Raw genomic sequence first — 22,788 nt, 5'->3', positions numbered from 1 at the left:
AAAAATGCCAAAATCCACAAAAATTTGTTCTCATTCAGGGCACAAGGTCAAATTTATAGAGGTCTCTAGATGCCTTAGGGTGTACATAGCTACCTAATAGAATTTTCAAAAGTGCCCAACCCCTATGGACTTTAAAAATCTGGTCCTCAATCCTTAGCTGCACATGCTTATTTTTAAAATAATCCAGGTATTTGTTCTAATTTGGGCTCCATTCCCATGGCATGAATTCCCCCTTCTCTTGAAGACATGAGGGTTGCACTGGTGCAACAGGGAACTACTGATTGAATGTGCATTCTGCAGGTTTCAGTCAAAAAGGCTAGGATGCTGAATGAACTTTGTCCTGTTTTCTGTAGGGCCTTAACCCTTTCTCTTGTGACACTATTTACTAATTAACTCATTCACCCAGAAATTAGAAAAGGCAAAGGAGAGAAGTGCCAGGGGAAGAGAGGATGAGAGAGACAAACTTTCAGTTACTCCCAGGAGAGATCTCCCACCTCTCCTATCCTTGATCTAAGGGGGCTGAGGATTATGTGCTGTTGTAGAGAAGGTGCAGTGCAACACTGTCAAGGTGACAGGAGAAACGTAAATAAACTACACATTGTGCTCACAATCAGAGTGTCTCTGAGCAGGCTGTGTGCACAGAAAAAGACAGGAGTGGAGGGTGTACCCTGACAATAAAAACATTTGAGGCAAAATGGAAGATTACTTTTAGAACTGAGACATTGATTCCAGGTTGGGGGAAAACACCAGTAAAGTCACATTCCAAAGAGTAATGATGCACAGCCAGACAGTGACATTATAATCTCTCTTTATTTTCTGATGCACCCTTATATTCTCATGATGTGATCAAAGTTCTCATAGTGTGGAGCATCCTCATCTTCAGGGTATCCTCCTATGGAATCTTTCCCCTTCACTGTGGAGTTAAAGTTCTTCTTTCTGTTTTATGACAGTCTCTTCCTCAGTGAGATCCTCTTTGCTTTCTCCAGAAGGAGTCTTTAAAAATAAGGAGTACTTGTGGCACCTTAGAGACTAACAAATTTATTTGAGCATAAGCTTTCGTGAGCGCATCCGATGAAGTGAGCTGTAGCTCACGAAAGCTTATGCTCAAATAAATTTGTTAGTCTCTAAGGTGCCACAAGTACTCCTTTTCTTTTTGCGAATACAGACTAACACAGCTGCTACTCTGAAACCTTTAAAAAATAAAATACATCAATGAAGTTCCACGTTATAGCCTCTCATGATAAAAGAATCTCTTTAGTGAGTATTTGTTCTCCGTAAATTGTGTTTTAAAAATATTATAAGAACTTTAGATTTTTCTCTTTTACATCTTAACGAAATCAGAGCTAATGCTGCTGTTACCAAAAAATGCGATCTCACACCCACACCTCAGCCCCTGGGCAAAGCTTAGATGAGATGCCCTTTGGGTGAAATTCTGATAAACTCTTGAAAAATCAGTCACTCTCACTATGTAATGCATGGGCAGATCTAAAATTCCTGCAGAGATAATGCTCTGTCTTTTCTAGTGCAACCTCAAGAGCTGCCCTTTGAGTTTGCTATTTGTAACTGCTCCAGTAATGGAACAAAAAGTATTTGTCCAACAGGGGATTTGCACTTCAAGCAGTGCACTGTGCAAAAAACCTAGTGTCTCCTGCAGTACTGTGCTGGACAAATTTGGATGTCATTCGATAAGGACAGCAAATATAAGCAGGTAGGCTAATGCCAACCTTTCCCCCTCGAGCAGTGCAAAGCACATCTTGGATAGGGTTTCAGACTGGCTGTGGAATTACCCTGCAGCCCTTATACTTTAAAGTGGAATAAGGCACCAAGAGAGAAATAGCAGAATGCGCATAGCTCTATAGTAAGCACAGAGGAGAGTGAGTGAATGTGACTCCTACCCCTCCTTCAAACACATGACTGGAGAACCTTCACCACAGCTGCAGCCCCTTCATATGTACAGCAGGAGAAAAAGCTCTGCTTCCCAAAACTAGCTGCTTAGTCATAGAGCCATCTGTAAGCCGTGAGTGAAGGGTGAATCACATTCCTCAGGATTTCTCCATCCACCATCTCATTGCTTCCCTGTACCTTTACAGGGCAATTTCAGTGGCATCCTCAGTGCATCCTGGGCACCTTCCTTCTTACTCCTTTTGGCAGAATAGGCCCTGGATTCCAGTGAAAGGCAGATTATGCACCAAGTTGTCCTTGCATATCCCTTCTCAGCGGAAGTTAGGTGGGAGGACTCTATCATTCCTTTTGTGTATTTTCTACATGTAGCTTGAGTCTCGGGTTGTTAAACTATATTATTTGTCATCAACTCTTTCATAATGAAAGACGTATAAATATGCACCTGAATCAATATGGAGCATCTTGTGCATACATCGTGTGCTCTGCAGCAGAGGAAGCCCAGGTTGAGTCAAGGGTACCAAAACTTGTGGTTGGTGATCCAGGCTATAGTCCAATCCGGATCACAGAAAGGAAAGGAAAACATTGCAGTTACTTCTGCCACAGTGCTTAGAAAGGAGAGAAGCCCCACTGAAGTTAAAGGAAGTGGATAAAATGGGAGTTAGATGTGAACCTTTCCAATTTTCATCCAAACCAACTTTGGCTGAGGCTTTGAATTATAAAATCAAAACCCAGTCAAAGTTCAGTTCTCTCTTGCTCAGATAGCAATTGCTTTCTGCTACCCAGTATGTGGCTACGCTAGCTTCTTGGCTCAGAGACCTGTAACATTAGCATCAAGAAAAGAAGGATCATGTGTTGTAAACCCAGGTGTGGCTGAGTAGAAGGTCAAATCATTTACCTTTTCTGTTGCTTCTACTTTTGGCTTGCTTTGTTTTTCTAAGAATTCAGCAAAAGCCTCAAGGGTGTATTCCCCATCGTATACCACAACCTGAAAAGAATAGAAGGGTAAAGAATTATTCTATGCATAAAATGCCTGAAATCAGACCACAGTACACAGGGATTTCTGAGTTATGCAGGCTTATCAGACTCTGGATTCTTGCATTTAGTTTAAAAAGCCATGGAGGAGACTCAGCAAATTCTAAAGTTAATTGGATATCCAGAATGGGGAAGGAGATAGATATAAATACCTGTGAGAAGAAAGGAGGGACTCCTGCACAAACCACACAAAGTACTGGATCCTGGATCCTGCCAACTAACTATTGACATCTCATGCATATAATTAAGCAGATGCATGCATTTTTTTTACAGAATAGAGACCATACAGAGTATGGGTGAGCTTTTCAAAGCTGCCTAAAAGATTTTAATCTGAATTGGACATTGAAAACTATTAGATGGCTTTGAATTAGATGGCATCCTCCACCTAGGATGATTAAACTAGAACAAGAGGAAGATGAACTAAAGTAAATTTGCCAATACTTAATGGCTGTGGAGAATACTTCATGTGTTGAGACAGAATGGCAATGCTGAATGTTTGTTTAGGGAGTTTGGAAGAAAGATCATTTCACACTGAGAGCTTTAGAATTCTCCAACAATTGCTGAATACAGCACCGTTTTAGAGGGTTTTTCAAAACTTGCTGTGTGGGAGCTTAAGGAAGATTGTAAATCTGTTGTGTAAGGTTGTATCTGCTTAACACAAAAGTGTCCACTTGTTATCTGAGCAACTTTAAACATCCTCAGGCAGTGTAAACTGATCTACCTGCACTGAAATAAATGGGACTATGCTAATTTATCCCAAAGGAGGATCTGTTTGAATTCAAAATACTGTGTGCAAAATTCCTCCATTCCCTTGTGATTTCAGTAGACTTCCACCAGGTATTCATTTTGTCCATGCACTAAAATAGTTTGAATATGACAAGAAAATATACAGCTGCCTTATGTGATGTTTCCTTAAAAGTGCTCATGGCTTTTTAAGTTTCTTGAACAAAACAGTTGTTTTGGCTCCTTCAGAAAAGATACATGTTCTCCAAAAAATCTTGAGCCTGTCTGACCTCTGATGATAGCTAAAGCAGCAGGGTCTCAGAGCCTGAAGGTTTTCAAAGTAAGATAAACCACCCTCTTAAGATGTTCTTAGGGTTTGCAACCTGGGAGAATTTTCAACATCTCTCAGAGCATTCAGTTCTTAAGAGGATATAAATGTGTATGTCTCAGTGCCAAGAAACAACAACAAATGTCAGCCTTAAATATGATCTGAAAAATTGCTAATTTATATTTTATTTGCACACAGCAAACAGGGAGTCAGTCTGTTTCATCAAAAGATCTCAAATAGTGTCTGGCAGACCCAGCCACACCTTCTGAGGGTGTTAGCAGATGAAATATCTCCATGTTCCTTCAGCTCTGATGGTAACTGTCCCCATCAGATAGTTAAATGCCAACTATATTTTTTTCAACTCTCCACGTTTACCATGGGGATTTCAGAGTTTTCTGATTCAGTACAGTGGCTGATTGCTTTTGACAACAAAGTGTCCTCTTCATGTCAATGGTCACTATTCGCTTGTTAGAATAAACAAATCTTTATTAAGGCCAAGACTTCAAAAACCAGACCCCTGAGTAAGCACTTCTGAAAAGCCGGCTGTTTACATAGGTATCCAAATGTGGACTTAAGAGCTGAGCCCTCACCAGCTTTCTAGTTACTCATTTAGAACCCTAGCAAGGCTCCTAGTTTTGAAAATCTTGTTCATGGGCCGAATCCTGCTCCCATTGACATCAGTGGGAGTTTTGCTAGTGCTATCAGTGAAAGCAGAATCCAGTCTTAAATGGCCAAAATCTAAAGGCATGGTTTGAATGACGGACAGCTGACACCCCTGAGAAAAAATGGATATTCCATAAAACCATCTTCATATTGTGTGAAAGTGTCTGATTGCACATCAGTCAACTGAATAGGCTTGGCGCAGAGCATGCAGTAATGTTGTTTTCCTCGTGGCTTTATCACAGTCCTTTCAGGACAGCCTGAGGCAGATTATAGTGGTTGGAAGTCATGACATCCTCCTTACCTTAGTCCTAGAAAACAGGGACCTGATCTTGCTCCTACTGATGTCAGTGGCAAAACTCCCATTGATTTAATGAGAGCAGGATCTAGCACCCAGATGTAAGGGGGTTTTGGTATTTCCCTGAGGGGGTAGGGGAATCTTATCTCAAGGGTTTTACTCTCCAGGCTTTTCTTACAATGTGAGGTTAAAGTGCCATCCAGAAAGTTACCACTGTCTTCATCCAGCATAGAGCTCTTCCTATCTGTAATTCTTTAACAGTGAAAGGTGTTGGGTAGAGTAGACACTGATACAGAGCCACCAGCCCTCCTACACCAACAAAATCCCTGTCTTGGGAGTTGGGCATTGCATGAAGCATTGTAATTACTATTTGTTGAAAGCTGACAATTATCTTGGTGCTGTACAAATATACAGAGATGTGGCTGCTGCCTCAAGGAATTTATGCTCAAGACGGGACACAAAGACAACAGTTCAGACATACAGTGTTCCCTATGTGCTGGCATGATTTTCACTTGGTCTGTTAGAATCATACAGGGGTCATGTCTGAAAGGCTGTGAGGGAGAAATAGTTTCTGGGAAGAGATTGGCAGGAGATCATTTGGTGCATGAGAAGACAGAGACTAACCAATGCAGAAGGGTCAGACTGGAAGAATATGCAAAGATGAGAATGGGAGAAGGGTACAAAGGGACCATTTATGAGAGCGAGGCTTACAGAGAGGGGAAACTCACAGTTTTCATTGACCTTTGTCATACTAGCATTTAGTTCCCATCCCTACCATGAGAGAGGGATAAACACCACAGAAGTATTACAAGGAGCAAATATTTGTAATTGTGCTGTGTATTTCCTGCTCCTCTTTCTCTCTGTCCATCTGCTTAGCATCTGGGCACCAAACTCCAGTCTAAGGCAAGAATGTGGTAGGAGAGATTGTTAGCTGTTTGGGGACAGGCCCTATCTTTGTATTAAGCATGTACAGCGCCTAGCACAATGAAACCCTGATCCCTGACTGGGGCCTCAGAACACATCCACAGAATATAGATAAGGAGTACTTGTGGCACCTTAGAGACTAACAAATTTATTAGAGCATAAGCTTTCGTGAGCTACAGCTCACTTCATCGGATGCATTTGGTGGAAAAAACAGAGGAGAGATTTATATACACACACACAGTATATAAATACTGAAGCCAGTGTGTGTGTGTATATAAATCTCTCCTCTGTTTTTTCCACCAAATGCATCCGATGAAGTGAGCTGTAGCTCACGAAAGCTTATGCTCTAATAAATTTGTTAGTCTCTAAGGTGCCACAAGTACTCCTTTTCTTTTTGCGAATACAGACTAACACGGCTGCTACTCTGAAACCTGAGAATATAGATAATTAGTAATAGAATTCAGTAACAGCCTGGTGTGCCAACTCTTCATTAATTTTTTTAGAAAATAAAAAGGTCATTAATATGTTTTCAAAAAGAATATTGAGTGGAAAATTGCAAAGTGAGAGGGATGTAAAATGTATACATTATGGCCAGACCCAGTAGGGATATGTGGGGCTGCTGTTCAGTTCATTAGAAGTTGTGCATACATGTCCAAGGGAAAAATATCTCTCTCCCTAAGAGATTAAATGAGGACAAGTACAAATGTCTTAGAATTCAATTTACGTGTGGGGCATGAGGAGAAAAATGAAAAGCTGAGTAATGTTTTAATTATAACAGTATCATAAAATTGAATTTCTTGGATCCAGAGCTGGTGTTTTCTCTTCAATTAAATTATCCATGTGGATGGAGGATTATGACTATGTGGTTAATATATTTCTATTTCTTCTGTCCTTTCTTGCAGTAATACTTTCAAAACATTATGCAACATGATGGTACATTACATAGCATATTCTAGAGATAATCAGCAATAGCAACAGCTCTTTATTTTTTTATTAAGAGGCACTTGAATTTGCTGCAACTATGGTGTGTGATATTGGCAAAGCATTTCTGGCAAAGAGTTTCTGAAAAGCTCAGAGGACATGGCCTCTAAGACAATGTAAACGTGTTTTCATAAGCCAAACTGCTACAGAAACAAGTAACATGAACAAAGCACTGAGGTGTATAAGTCCTGAATTTGGGTTTTTTTAAAAAATGAGAGTGACGCTAAGAAGCCCCTGCAGAATCCATTCTCAGAAGCTAGCACAGGACCATGGCTGTAGGTTTTTTAGAGGTTAGGGTTCTGCAATTGCCCCTGAAAGTCCAGACCACTGGAACCTGGGACAGCACAGGGATTGACTCAGGTCACTAGAGACTATGGCTGTATCAACTTCATCAGTCCAGGTCTGTTAAAAGTCTAATATGGTCTCATACTAGAACCTGATACTTGTGAGGGCTGTAGGCAAATATTTTGCCCTTTAGTTAGTTTAAACTCAGATTCCTGGCAGAAGTTAGTACATCTTGCTCCATAAGAAATGTGTGAATAGACGAGGACCAACGTTTTATTCTCACTTTCATGGCACCCTTCTCACATGCTCACTCATTCTGATGTGCACACACACACATTGAAAGCTTCTCACCTGGTTATTGGATCCAACAGGAAAGAATCTAAAGAATGGATAGCGGTCTAGCATAACTAACTGGATGTCATTTGCTGTGAAGTCTATTTTGGCAATTACTATATTTTCATGATTTTCATATTTCTTGCCCAGCTCATCCCAAATTGGTAAGAGTTTCCTACAATCATGGGACCAAGGTGCATCTGTAATTTTAAAAACAAAAATAGATGTTCACAAATCAAACCTATGAACTTAATCCACTGCTTTCACAGGAATACAGAAAATTGATAGGTGCCAGAGCTGAAATGGGCATTACCCACTTATAGAAACAATGGGGCAAATCAAAAAGCACAATGAAGTCCGTAGGAATTTGTCAAAGTAAGAACTGAGCAAAATCTGAGTAAAAAACAGAAGTTGTTGCCTAACAAACACCTTCTCTTCTGGTACTACTTTTGGGTGGCAGGAAGCCTTGTGGCTCAAGTAGGTCCCAGCATCTCCATTCTTGTTACATAGCAATGCTTTACCATCCTGAATTTAGAAGGGAGACAGGTTATAGCCATAATCCAAATATGGATCTGCTTTGTGTGACTAACCCTTTTCTCTATACTATACCAAACCAAAACTAGAGAAGTAAAATCCTGGCCCCACTGAGATCAATGGTAGTTTTATTACTGACTTTAGTGTGCCTAAGATTTCACCCCACATTTGAATACCCCACATTTTGGGGGTGAAAGATTCAAATTCCAGATCAAGATTATCAGGTTGGGCCCCTCTCTCCTTAAGATTTGGGGAGGGAGAGGGATCAGAATAAGCACTCAGAATGGCAGATGCATCTCTGAGCCTGCAGAATCCGGTATTAAATCTTCCGAGAAATGGCTTTCTCATGAACTTCCTGTTGTTTCTGCATCAGTCAGGCCAGAAACATCATCATTTTGGCACTTGCATTTCAGATATTGGGTGCAACCAAGAAGGGAATAAGCAAGCTAAAATGTTACAGAAATATAAAGGAGGGAAGTTATCTTAACTCTTCTGAACCTTCATCTAGAATGGCAGAAACCTTGCAAGATCAGCTGATTGTATAAAATTTCCATCAGCAAGGCACCTTAGAGACTAACAACTTTATTTGAGCATAAGCTTTCGTGAGCTACAGCTCACTTTTGCGAATACAGACTAACACGGCTGCTACTCTGAAACCTGTCGTCAGCAAGGGTTGACTTTGCTTGCATTAGAAAAGGAATCTGAACGGCTCTTTCAGCTTCAGATCCAAAACAGAATCTAAATTATCTAGCTCCAAGTGTTGACTGTGAAACCATGAAACTCACAGGGGTTTGGATTCAAGGCTCCATTTTTTGGCTTATCTCTATTTTTATTTGAAAACCATTCACCTCTCCCTCATTTCATGCGCTACACCAACAGCAATTGCCAAACATCTCTTGAATACATTTGCATATAGCAAAACTGCTGATCATAATAGTACAGAATTAAATCCTTCATATTAAAAATAAACACACAAAGTCCTAGCAAGTCATCACATGACTTCATTAGAGAGGATTCCATGGTTGACCAAGACCGTCAACCCAAATAAATCTTTCATCAGTTCAACAATGCAGTCTTTGTTACAAAGTATCTCTTGAAACAGAAAAATGTCAAGTACACATAAAAATGATAAGGAAAACCAGTGTATCAGAGGTGATGGATTATGCAATTCCAAGACAGTACTAGTCTCTGGTAGAGTGTTGGAACTTCAGTAGTGTTGGAACTGTAGTTTCTTGCATGTGGTTTCTTTAATGAAATAAGCAAACATATCTCAGTTGAAATGTAAACTGGGATCCTGAACATTTTGTGTAGATATGGTGGTCCTGGTCAAGTTCCAATTTGCTAATGCAATTCTGCCCACCTAAATTCCCATGCATTTTCAAACCAGAAAGGTATTCATCACTTTTCTTTCCTAAACCTGAGTGGTGCAGTCTTGGGCCCTTAAACATTTTTCCACCTTCTTCTCTGGTGCTGCTGTAATTCAGCAATGGATGAAGGGGACCCTACAGATAGTTTGCAACCAGCTTTGGGATCCTAACTGTGTAAGAAGATTATTATCAAGATTCAATTATTAGTATGTCCATGGGAATTTTTCTGTGAGAGATTTGATTGCTTAGAAGTCCAATTATTGCCCTTCCCCTCCCTGTCGCCTTAGAAAAATAAAAATAATTGTGAAAAATAGTTCTATGGCTCAGAATAGGTCAAAAGGTCCAAGGTTCAGAAAGGATCAGCAGCAGGAACAAGACTGTTAGGGGATTGGATTGGGTATCTTGTTTCATGTGGAGGCAACTATAAGGAAAATGAGGCTGCAGCAATGCAGTTTTCTCCACCATCCTTCTTACAAACTGTACCTCAAAAGTGTGTTGATAATCTGAATACATGCACATCATTCTTCATGTTAATTGTTACCTGGCATTTTCTGTTGTATTTGTTTCCCTAAGGCCCACCTTGTTCCAGTGGTGTTCATCACAACACCAGCAAGCTTGGAAACTTGCCTAAATTTTAAGAAAGCCTAAAATTGGCATTATAGGGCTAGGTTTGGTTTTGGGTTATGCACCCGTGCAGAGGCACAAGGGAGAGTAAGAACTCATGGGTTACTTGGATTGTGGATCTGGGTGCACAGAGTTACTCTGCACCTGCTATTCCCACCCTGGAGCAGGTGGTTGGGAGGGTGGGAAATAGGCAGAGCTGCTCTGCTGGTTGTGGGAAGGGAGAGTGATCTCCTGCTATTTAGGTCAGCAGGAAATGACTTCCTCTCAGAGGTAAGGGGAGCAGCAAAGGGATTGTGGCTCCTTTTCTGGGGCACCTCTAGAACATCACAGTAAGATGTCCTCCACTTGCCATGGGATGTGTCTATGGGACACAGTCTAGGTCCTATACTATGGCACATATGAATGTTACATTGTGCAATAAAATGCCAAGATAGCTTTGGCTTTCATCATCAAGATTTCACATCGCCTTGGAAAGTATTGGCTTTAGACAGTGATGAGCTGCCAAAATCTTAACAACCCAGTTCCCTCCTCACCCCATGAGGGCGTCGTGGCACACCCCTGCTCCCCGGGGACTCCTGCCCCATCCAACGCCCCTACCCGGACCCCTGCCCCATCCATCCCCCCTCCCTGTCTCCTGACTGCCCCCAGAACTGGGCAGGAGGGTCTCATGGGCCACCATAGTGGGTCCCCACCCCACCCCAAGAGCCAGAGGGACCTGCCAGGGGGTGAGGTGGGGAGACCCAGTGGTGCTTACCAGGGGCAGCTCCCAGGAAGCATCCAACAGGTCCCTCTGGCTCCTAGAGGCAGGATAGCTTAGCTGGGGGGAGCAGGGGTTGCGGCCACTCCCCCCACTGATCACATCAGAAGTGGCTCCTTAGGCGCCAACTCCCTGGGTGCTCTGGGGCTGGAGCCCCCACGGGGAAAATTTGGTGGGGGCAGAGCCTCCACCAACAGCTCCGCGCCCGGCCCCAGCTCACCTCACCTCCACTCCACCTGCTCCCTTGAACGCGCTGCCCTGCTCTGCTTCTCCGCCCCCTCTCCCGGCTTCCCGCGAATCAGCTGTTGGCTGAGAAGCAGGCGGCGGCTTCCCACTCAGGCTGAGGGTGGCGGAGGTGAGCTGGGGCGGGGAGCGGTTCCCCTGCGGCCCTCCCCCAGGTTACCTGCTGCGGCGTGGGCGGCCCTCCTCACGCCCGCCCCTCCCCGCCACAGCTCACCTCCCCTCCACCTCCGCCTCCCTGGGCCTGAGCACGAAGCCATTGCCTGCTTCTCAGCCCTCCCAGACTTCCTGCACAAATACCTGATTCGCAGGAAGCCGGGGGGGGGGGGGGCAGAGAAGCAGAATGGGGCGGCACGTTCGGGGAGGAGGCAGAGGTGGAGCGGAGGTGAGCTGGGGCCGGGCGCAGGGCGTGGCAGGGCTGGGCGTGGAGCTGCCGGTGGGTGCTCAACACCCATCAAATTTTCCCCGTGGGCGCCACTTTTGGCCGGTTGTTAAATTTATAAGCCCTTTTAGAACCGGTTGTCCCTCATGGGGGGGTAGATTATGCCCTCATGAGACAACCGGTTCTAAAAGGGCTTCTAAACTTAACAACCGGTTCTAGCGAACCGGTGCGAACCAGCTCCAGCTCACCACTGACTTTAGGGATCCCTATACAGAGCAATCTTAAGTCAGTACATGAACCACATTGTTTCCTTATGATATGGCACAAATCTTCCTATAATGCTTTGAGCAGACAGCAAAGGTATATTAATTATGTAATGTATAGTGCTTTGTTTGATACAGAACAAATGCATTTGCATTTTCACATCAAAGTGATCATGTTAAAACAATCTAGAATGATACTCACAGAACATTACAAACACATTCTTGGTCTTATTAAAGGCGACCCTGTTGAAGTTCTTTCCAACAAGCACCTTAACAGGATTCTTGTCCCAGTCCTCTGGAATTTCTTCACTAGGTACATGTGGCTAATCAGAAAGAGAAACAGGGATATGAAAGTGAAGGGGATATCAGGAAGCCATATTCTGTTTCAGGTTAAAATGAGTCCAACTGGACAATACTCACCCAATACCCTTACTTACTATACCTAGTTTTTTAAAATATTGTGAGTTATGTCAAACCATAAATAGGTTACTTGAACCTACACGATCCAGTTGTCTTACAAAACCTGGCTGAATAACAGTCAAAAGCTAGAGAACTATAGAGCTTGTTTATTGTGGAAAAGGAGTGAGGTGGCTGTATAACAGGGGTGAATGCCACTGCCTAGATTTCCCCATCCCCTCCACATGGTTCCTTCCTTCCTCTTGATGGAAGCTGTTAAATATGAAGGCAAATCAAGCTTCAGAACATTGAAAACACACTACAGTTTACAGTGTATCTGTCTTGGAACATATGTGGCATGACTGTTCTGATACCTCATTGTGATGACAAGATATTGTAATGAGAATAGGGAGTGATCCAGCAGGAAATAATTGTAGTGAAAAGTCTTATAAGGAGTCACAAAAATAAGGAAACCCACATTCATTCACGACAACTGCAAGATCGTATAATTCATTGCACTTTTATAGAAACTATCAGGATCTTCTGTACATCTTCATGCAATCTCAAAGCTCTCAAGTATTAATGAAGCCTCATATCACCGCAATGGTGCAGGCAAATATTATTATCCCTACTATACAGACAGGGAAAATGAAGCTCAGAGAGGTTTCATGGCCTTATTTTCAGAGTTGTTCACCCTAAATGCCAGTTGAAGTTAATGAAATTTAGAGGTTTTCATCACCTTTAAAATTCAGGCCATAAGTGACTTGCCTAAATTCACATAGAGAGTCATTGGCAAAATCCTGTGGTCCATTTCAGTTATCCAAAATAAGGGAGTAGACAAGTATGCACTGAAAACGGAGCACATGACAGCAACAAGAACAAGCCTGTAAAATCAGAACCAGGCTAGTACAGGTGGTAGATTATGAATTAAAATGGCATTTTCACTTTATTTTTGCAAATGTGCTAGAATCTTCAGCTGGCGTCAACTGGACGTCTGATTCCCTCTCTTCAGAGAGGCATACCTTTGCTTTCCCATCTAGGTAGCTGTGACAGAAGCTTCTTAGATTCTCCACGGTCACCTCATCTGCAGGCATTTTGTATTTAGCATCACTTGTCAGGTTTAAGATTCGCACCGCAGGGACATCGACCTCAGTGATACGAAAATACTCAAAAACACGCCCATTTCTGGTTTCATTCGTGTCCACCAAGATGAACATTATCTGGAAAGGAAAAACAGCAGCATGCTGGACGGATATCCAGCTTCATAGCATTGCATTATATCCTAAAAGCAGAAGTCTATTACCTTAGAAATAGCTGTGCAGTTGTTCACACAAATCAACATCTTTTGGATTCATCCACAAGGACCTGCATCGACCAGCTCCATCTTTCACTTTGACTTTCAGGTTAAAAGAAATTAGATTCTGGACATGAAACTTAGTTAACAGATTGACAGAGCCAGAAGAGTACCCAGAAGTCACCTACTACAGGACAGGCCCAACAAAGAAAAGAACAGAACGCCACTAGCCATCACCTTCAGCCCCCAACTAAAACCTCTCCAACACATCATCAAGGATCTACAACCTATCCTGAAGGACGAGCCATCGCTCTCTCAGATCTTGGGAGATAGACCAGTCCTTGCTTACAGACAGCCCCCCAATCTGAAGCAAATACTCACCAACAACCACACACCACACAACAGAACCACTAACCCAGGAACCTATCCTTGCAACAAAGCCCGTTGCCAACTCTGTCCACATATCTATTCAGGGGATACCATCATAGGGCCTAACCACATCAGCCACACTATCAGAGGCTCGTTCACCTGCGCATCTACCAATGTGATATATGCCATCATGTGCCAGCAATGGCCCTCTGCCATGTACATTGGCCAAACTGGACAGTCTCTACGTAAAAGAATAAATGGACACAAATCAGATGTCAAGAATTATAACATTCAAAAACCAGTTGGAGAACACTTCAATCTCTCTGGTCACTCGATTACAGACCTAAGAGTGGCTATACTTCAACAAAAAAGATTCAAAAACAGACTCCAACGAGAGACTGCTGAATTGGAATTAATTTGCAAACTGGATACAATTAACTTAGGCTTGAATAGAGACTGGGAATCAGAACCAGGGAATGAATGAGTCATTACACAAAGTAAAACTATTTCCCCATGGTATTTCTCCCCCCACCCCACCCCCCACTGTTCCTCTGATATTCTTGTTAACTGCTGGAATTAGCCTACCTTGCTTGTCACCATGAAAGGTTTTCCTCCTTTCCCCCCCCTGCTGCTGGTGATGGCTTATCTTAAGTGATCACTCTCCTTACAATGTGTATGATAAACCCATTGTTTCATGTTCTCTGTGTGTGTGTATATAAATCTCTCCTCTGTTTTTTCCACCAAATGCATCCGATGAAGTGAGCTGTAGCTCACGAAAGCTTATGCTCTAATAAATTTGTTAGTCTCTAAGGTGCCACAAGTACTGCTTTTCTTTTTTTAAAAAGCTACTGAATCTGAAGATGAGTTAGGGTGAAATTTCATATCCAATGTATGGGAATTCAGTCCAAGGGCTTTGGCTTAATCCATAGGAATACAGGCCAGATTTGAAGTTTAGATCCAGAAATGAACCTCCCAAAACTTGGCATTGTTAGGATCCAGGCCTATCTGCCACTGGAACTCTGAAAAACCATATACAGAGTGTGGTTCACCAAGCAGTTTTGTAAACTTTTCTCTGCCTCAGCTCTGAGATAGTAACAACATTCTAAACCAAGTAAGTTTGGGCTTTTACTGAACCTACTTGATACTGCTGGACTACACAGGGCTGCAGGACACTAATATTTAGATTTATTTCTCAGTCTGGTAAATTATATTGCTCTCTCCCACACAATCAAAGCTATGCTCCTTGCCCTGGTAAGTTCTCATAGCCCTGCATTACATGACAAAACATAATAGTACAAAAATCTGAAATATTTATAATCCACATGTCTTTACCAATAGTAAAGTAAAATGATTGCTGGTGGTTTTACTACCAGATGAATTCTCATTCTGTAGCCCTTAGTGTGGAGCAATAGCTGCAAAATTGAATAACTGACAGTGGAGACTACTAGAAAGTGCTGTTTTTTACTTACCCTCTCTCTCCTTTGCTACACCCACACACACACACACTTTGCTGAATGAAACAGTGTCATATAGACTCTTTGCAAAACCAGTTAAGGTAGAACTGCTGGTTTCAACTGTGGTCAACAGCAACTTGTTGAAATTCCCAGAATGGCATTTCCAGACGACATAATAGACTAGAAGCTGAGCCTACACAAGCGCTGCTAAATGTTTCATGGCTGGAAGTTCCTCTTAGTAAGGGGCATATATGTAAGATCAGAAATAGGCTTGATAGGAGTGGTCAGAAATAGGTTTGTTGTGCATGATACAGTTAGAATCATATTTTTAAAGCATCACTTTCCCTTTGGGTTTACTTCTAATTTTATTTCCCCAGACCATTTTGCTTAAGGACCCATGCTAGAAAAATGGTTCTGAGAACTATTGGAAGTGGTTTGATAGCAGGCAAACTGACAGCAATATATTCCAATCAGTAACGTTGGAGGGTGTTTTTCAACTGATCTTTGACATCTGACATTTGCAAAGCAGGACTCTAAAGTAAACTGCATCACAAACCTTTCCTCTAAATTCCACAGCAGCAGACTCGTAATCTTCATAAGTCTTGTTGAATGTCTCTGAGTTCTTAGGGGTAAACATCAGGATGTGATTTTCAACAGGGACATCAAAAATCTTCACAGATGTCTGCAAAACAAAAGGCTCAACATCTGCTCCACTCTCTGTAAGCAGAACAGTGAATCACATGCTCAAAGTATCAATGCCATTCAGTTCTGGGTTTGCATATTTTACTTTGCAAGACTCATATAGTTCCCCATCATTTCCATAACCCTGGGATTTTGCATTGTTTTAAAGAACATAAAGTGAGAGAAGATCAGCAGCTGCTAAGTGGGTTTCCTGATCAAGGAAAACCTCAGCATTATTCATAGATTAAGACCAGAATGGACCATTATGGTCCTCTAGTATGACCTGCTGTATAACACCATGCTCAGAATTAATGCTGGCTGTAGTTCTCTAAGTAAAATATAGTGTTGTCGATAAAGACTATTAGGATCAGCTCACTGAAAAGCAACCAAACGCTTGGCAGCTGCATAGCCATTCTTAGCCTGAGATTTGAAATATGATATTGACCTTTACAACTGTCTGATCCTGTTTTCAGCTATTTACAAAACTGGTAGGGTGAGTCCTTAGAGCTAGTAGATGTGTTTGTCTGGTTGTAGTGATGGTCAGCAGGAATGAATAAAAGATTGACCATCAATTCAGAAATAGATCCTCTTGTTGAATGAGGCTGCAATTTCAAATAAGGTTTTCCTGTGTGGTTTAGCAGATGATAGAACTACACCATGATGGAGTTTCATAGTCTGAGTTCTCCAGAAAAGAAGTCAATAGGGGAATATTGAGGGATGTTTTTACTGTGCTGTCAAAACTGGAGGAAAATGTCTTACAGTGGCATTATAGCTCTATAAAACATATGCTGTTCTGGTATAGGTGGCTGTGTAACTGTTATGACAGTTTTCTGCATGAGTCCCTCTGTGCATCTGCTGGAGTGGTCAGTGCTGCAAGCCAGTTTGAGATCAGCTGTTAGGAGTGACACACACAGGGTTCTCTCAACGAGATTTTACATTTGTTCTTCCTTTGCTGCTTTTATTAATCTAACATAAAAGTCACTTGGAGTGCAACTATATGGTGTACGGAAAACATGTATGGTAAGCAGAACAACTAAGTAAACTGGATTCCCACTCTAAATTCTGACAAGCTTTTTTGACCAGCTCAACATAGCCCCATGCTGGTCCTGGAATTCCAATACCTAAGAGCAATGTATTAAAGAGATGATCATTTTTCACAGGAATTCTCTTCTGCTTTAACTCTATTTAATTCCATAAAGTGAACATACCTCAAGATTATACTCTGTGACCAAATCCATGGTAAAAGTTTTAATTAATCTGGTAAGATCCACTTTGTTCTGCTTGCCATCTTCAGACACTTCATTATGTACAGGTTTTCCCTTGAGTAATAATAAAGCAAAGTTTTTAGAGCAGCCATCTTTATCCTCAACTGTAGCAAGCATGCTGTCATTAATTAAACATATTGTTGTTTTCAAATTTACTTTTTCTTGTCAGTAGCAACTAACATTTCATAACTCTTCTATAATAAATGGCACCGCGAGGTTATTAAGATGGTTGCAGCTAAGTGTCAAGATAAAGCTGACATTTTTAATTTACTCCATGCCAATAATCCTAATACACTGTGTATGCACTCTACATTATAATACAAGACTCTTTCAGTGCCTAAGCCCCATGAAATGGCAAGTGAACCTTCGCTTTGACAATTTCTTGATCTGGTTTGTTTTGTAGCCTAATTGTCAATGTTACTTCTGTATAGTTTTGTAGTTGTCATTTTGTTTGTAGAGCACTTCGTCTGAGCGCCATTTGGGGAAAAGGAAAAAGATCCCTTGCCAAAAGTGACATGCTACAGAAGCACTGAGCATCCACAATAGTCCGGCAGAAGTTGTCAGTGCACCCATTCCCACCTTCTTGAACACAGCAATGGTGTTCTCTCGGATGCCATAGCTCACAAAAACCTCCTCGCTGGTTGTCACCCCGAAAGGCAGTTCTGGTACGTCTCTGGCAGTCTCATAGAAAACTTCCACTGCTCCGCCGTGACGTTCCTGTAGAATAAAAGCCTTGATTTATAATCACCGGCACCCTGTACAGGGCTGGGATGGATGGGAGTTAGGAGCAGAGGTGCAGGGGAGGGAGAAAACACCCACATTAGCAGGGCTGGCTGCATGACCTTTTCCAGATAGTGTCTGCTGGGCTGATGTGGCATTCCCTGATCTCAACTCGTATCCTGCCCCATTCAACATGGACCTGCCTATTCCTCTGGTCCACCATTGCTCCAGGCAAGTCCTGGCCTTGGGAGGGACTGTCCAAGTGGGAAAGGCGTCATGGCAGCCCCAGACTCCACTTCTTTACTCCTTCCACACAGGAACAGTGAGAGTCTCACAAAGAGAATCCCTTCTGTGCCGGAGATCAGAAAGGAAGGGTCTCTACTTGATTGAGGACCTACCTATTGACATGTCTGAATTGTTTTGCCTATGTCTGATGCTTAGATAGGAGGCTCTTCAAGGCAGAAACCTTGTCTCCTAAGTCTGTAGGATAGTCAGCATGCTGTCAGCCCCCAATTAATAGTAAATAACAATGATGAAAGGCAACAGTTCCTGCAGCTTCCATTTAATTAGACAATTATCTCATGCTAAATGAATAGTAATTTATATGCTGAGACCTTCCAACACATTCTGGCAGTTGCATTCAGTGAGCGATCTGTGACTAATAGAAGGCCAAATCCGGCTCTTTATTTCTTTTGGCAGTGCTTTATTCTATTGGCTTCCACCTGCTGTATTTCTGACATGTCCTAGTGCATGCTGATGATAGCCATTTCATTCTCCAAATGGATTCACAAATTCCAATCAAAGAAGTCTGCAGGCACTATATATCAGCTCAGTCCAGTAACACTATTATACTGGGCTGGATTGTGAGTCCTTTTGTGAGTTGCACCTTAGTTCATGAATGATTTCAGAGGGGCTACTTGTGGAGCAAAACTCCAGTTAGAGTGAGCATTTTCAATTCTGGCCCATTGCTTTCAATGAATACCCTGCCTCCCCCCCCCCCCGGCAGCAACATACTTCACTTGCCCCAACGAGTTGCCCCATCAATAAAAGTTGGAGTATACATTAGAGCACATTATAGTAATAGCACTTTAGGCTTGATAAGATTAAGAATGTGCTCAGACACCAGGGTGATAGGTGAATTCAAAATACCTGGACAGACAGAAGAATAAATACCAGCTTAGTTAGAAAAAATACGAATACAGATTTAACTATATTAAAGGTACAGAGGGTACCATGAAAAAGTAAGAAAATTCAATACTGTTCTACTGGCTTTAGATTGCATACCACTGCAACCTTTACAGTGTCACACTGAATATTTACTTTGTAATGGTGCATGGTGCTTAATATTTTTTATCCCTAAGTCCTTCAGTCTTTCTTCAGTCCTTGAAACCAGTGGCAGTTTGCCTGAGTAAAGAGTGCAGTATTTGGCCCATGTGCGGTATAATATTTTATTAATTCTGAACTAGGAAATCACGATAGCAGATTTTCCAGCTGTTAGCAGCTAAAATCTGCAGTTTGTGAGAACTTTACAGTAATCTGATTCGAAGCACACTGAGACATTTCCCTCCTTTAAATGAAGTTGTTCAACCAAAAATGTATCCCAGTGCAATAGATTATATTTGCTGGTTTTCAGCAAAGCTAAATGATAAGAGTCAATTTTTCACTAATGCCTCAAAAATTGAGCCCATAATTGTTCATGTCTATGGTTTTACAAGTGCAAGAACTCAGATCTTTGCATGAAAATCAGTTAATTAGACGGCTGGCTCTCTACCTGAGATTAGAATGTGCTGAGCCCTGCTTGAGCACCTGGTGCAGTCACAAGCCTGGCCCCAGAGGCGCACCAGGTCTGTTCATGGGTAGCACCAACAATGCCCAAAGGGGAAAGAGAAGGGGGTGAAATGATGGCAAGACTATTGCCCTGTTCTACATCAGCCAGTAGTGCTAGGATGTTCAGCAGGGAGCACTCTCCCAGGACATAACAAGAGCTACTTTGGCACGGGCTGTACCAGCACTGCTTCTGGACTACCGTCAGGCACTCCTACTGAGACTGAAGACCTCTATGCATATACATACAGAGAAAATACCATGGGAGTGAGGCTTTACAGCTACAATCTGGCCCTACATAAACCCAAGTATTTGCAAGTGTAAAAATGTATACAGGAATAAGTGCATGGCAAAAAAACAAAAAAACAAAACCCTAGCAAAACGGTAGGCCCAGTTTCTGAGGCCAACTTTAGGCATCTTTGGAAATATGGTCCTTGATGACAATGGCAAAAAAATGTGAGTCCAGGTCACAGGCAAAATGGTCTTTGACTTTCATTGAATTACCTTAAAAAAAGCCAATCACTGCCAAATCTTCAGAGTTGATGATAGCTTCAGCTTGGTCAGTGCTGTTGATACTACAGTGCTGGGTCCTATTCGTTCTTCTCAGCCAGGTAATAAATGCAGAGGCCTCTCTGACTCCTTTGGAACAAGGAAAGAATTAAAGGACTGTCAAAGAGAATTACAAAAAGGCATCAGTTTTCTGAAACACCAAGATGACAAGAAGTGCACAAGGTTGTTGAGTCTAAGTTCATTTGAACTCCATGCACCCCTGAACTCTCGGCTATTGGATAATTAAGGTGGACTTAAGCACTGAAATTCAAATCAAGATTCCAATCCCTTGAACAGGTTCAGGGTATCACAGTGCAAAGTTTGTGAGTCGTCATTGTACTTTCTGGGTTCTCTACAAATAACAATTGGGCATGTTGCCAATTAACTGTTCAATCACAGATTTTATGGGTGTTTTGAGGCCAGGGCTCTCAAACAAGTCGGAAAGCACAGAGCACAAAGATTCATGTGGCAGGCGTGTGACTGTAAGGCACCCATGAGCTATACAGAAATATCAACCTGTGGTGTAATCCAACAACACTTCAAACCAATTCCACAGTTTATCGAGCTATCTACTGAGTTAAAGTAGGTGTTAGATTTGTACCTCTTGCATAGCAGAAGAGATGTGATAGGTGCTGAGGCATATTAAAATGCTTTTTCAATATTAGAGCTCAGCTTTTTTGGTTTACAGGTAAGAATTAAGATCCAAATGGTCAAGTCCTTTAATTCTGGGTGCTCCCAGCTTTTAGCTACAGAACTCGTGTTGCCAGCTCTCACATTTTGTCACAAATATTATGATATATGATGATTTTTTTCCCTTTAAATCCCCAGCTCCTTGGTCAAGAATAATCAGCTTTCATTTAAAAAGAAAGTTGTTATTCCTCATGTTTGCAAAAAAAAAGTTTGAAACATGACTGCTAAAGGCTCAAAGGGGGCTTAGGGAGCTGAAGATCCAGCCTAAAACAATGCCCCCTTTATCTTTTTCAGTATAACCTTATTTAAGAACAGGTTTCAGAGTAGCAGCCGTTGTAGTCTGTATTCGCAAAAAGAAAAGGATACTTGTGGCACCTTAGAGACTACAAATTTATTAGAGCATAAGCTTTCGTGAGCTACAGCTCACTTCATCGAATGCATCCGATGAAGTGAGCTGTAGCTCACGATAAGCTTATGCTCTAATAAATTTGTTAGTCTCTAAGGTGCCAACAAGTACTCCTTTTCTTATTTAAGAAGAGGCACAGAGGGCTCCAGCAAGGTGTGAATCAGAATCATCTACGAAAAAGAGCATTGAATCGTGTCAGCCTGTATGTACTGTGCTATGGTGTAGTCATACTAAATATTACACACAGCTAATCAAACATTCGACCCTGAAACTGTGCGTCTTGTTAATTTAACAGATGAATATTCAGGGCAGGCCTATTCAGTTGATTGCCACAAAGACATTTCCTTCATCAACTCATTGCATATGATTCCAAAAAGTATTTTTTAAAAGCAGGGCAGGCTTAATTTTGTCCTGAAGAACATAGGCCTGAAATGTAAAGTGGCAGAACAGTACCTAGTGGCTGCATGGCATTCGAACACTTGTCTACATGCAGATCCAAGCTCTTACAGCTAATCTATTGTTAAGTCAGCCATACAAACCTCAGCAAATCTGTCATCAGATTAATCACTGTCTTGGTTTGCCCGAAATGGCCTTGTACTTAGTATATTTGGGCCAAATCCTGGTCTCACTGAAGTAAATAGCTCATTGATTTCATTAAGACTACGATTGGCTCTGTTTATCATGTCGTGATGACCATTTAAAAAAATCCCTCTTTCACCAAATATTTCAATGAACTTTCTTGTTTTAAACTTTGTCTGTCAATACCAGCCCAAAGGCATTTGTTTTGTATTTAAGGCCATTACCATTTCCTCTGGTAAATAACTCATTGGATAGCTATAGTGCATTCACATCTGGTCACTCTGAATACTTCAAACAGCTATAAACCTATCAGTGAGAGCACTTGTTTGATTTTTCAGTACTATGCTCGCTCATTTGTTGTAAATAATTACTTACCAGTCAACCAATTAGTAATTATTGGCGTTGTGTGCTGTAGATAATTTGTGAATTCTTATCAGGTATTTTTACATTACTGCCCACTTTCACAAGAGTCTAAATATATTAACTCTGCAGCTCATTTATAGGTAACGCTGAAAGGGCAGCTCTGTTCTGGCATTATCAGGCTCCTTGTTCACTGTCTCTCAGTACCATATACATCAAATGAGTTTGCAAGCTAACCCGTGGTTTCTTGCCAGCCCTACAGACTCAACCAAAGACCCAGGCTGGATTCTTTCATTCTCATGCATCATTACCACTAATAAAACTTCAGTGGGCAAATCATGCCTTCAGTGACACCTGTGCAGGCCCTCCTGTTACACAGGTATAAAACTGGAACTCAGTAAAAAAATTCTGGTACACAAGAAGGAATAGAAGTACTGAAGAACACAGCAGCTCCTCTGAAGTCTGAGTGAGAGGGGGGCTCAGCAGCTCTGAAAATTGGGCCACTTATTCATGTGCCTAAAAGTGGGTTTAGGAGCCAAAGTTTAGGCTCCTGTTTTTAAAAAATCTT

The 22,788-nt window shown here is 41.8% G+C and overlaps 1 protein-coding gene across 1 annotated transcript in view; it reads right to left on the bottom strand.

The window, feature by feature from the left end:
- Positions 1-796: 796 nt before the first annotated feature.
- Positions 797-22,788, bottom strand: part of PDILT (protein disulfide isomerase like, testis expressed) — a 41,785-nt gene continuing 19,793 nt past the window's right edge. Inside the window, exons 3-11 of the mRNA XM_043493934.1 lie at positions 20,145-20,275; positions 17,672-17,809; positions 17,036-17,146; positions 15,703-15,828; positions 13,052-13,249; positions 11,836-11,956; positions 7,485-7,666; positions 2,798-2,887; positions 797-993 (exon numbers count right to left, since the gene is read on the bottom strand). Coding sequence (XP_043349869.1) covers positions 922-993; positions 2,798-2,887; positions 7,485-7,666; positions 11,836-11,956; positions 13,052-13,249; positions 15,703-15,828; positions 17,036-17,146; positions 17,672-17,809; positions 20,145-20,275 — 1,169 coding nt within the window. The 3' untranslated portion in view covers positions 797-921. The remainder of the gene's footprint in view (positions 994-2,797; positions 2,888-7,484; positions 7,667-11,835; positions 11,957-13,051; positions 13,250-15,702; positions 15,829-17,035; positions 17,147-17,671; positions 17,810-20,144; positions 20,276-22,788) is intronic.

Source organism: Dermochelys coriacea, chromosome 10 (assembly GCF_009764565.3).
Source record: "Dermochelys coriacea isolate rDerCor1 chromosome 10, rDerCor1.pri.v4, whole genome shotgun sequence".
Classification (NCBI taxonomy): Eukaryota; Metazoa; Chordata; order Testudines; family Dermochelyidae; genus Dermochelys; species Dermochelys coriacea.
The sequence above is the reverse complement of the archived record's forward strand: the minus strand, read 5'-3'. Positions and strand labels throughout refer to the sequence as shown.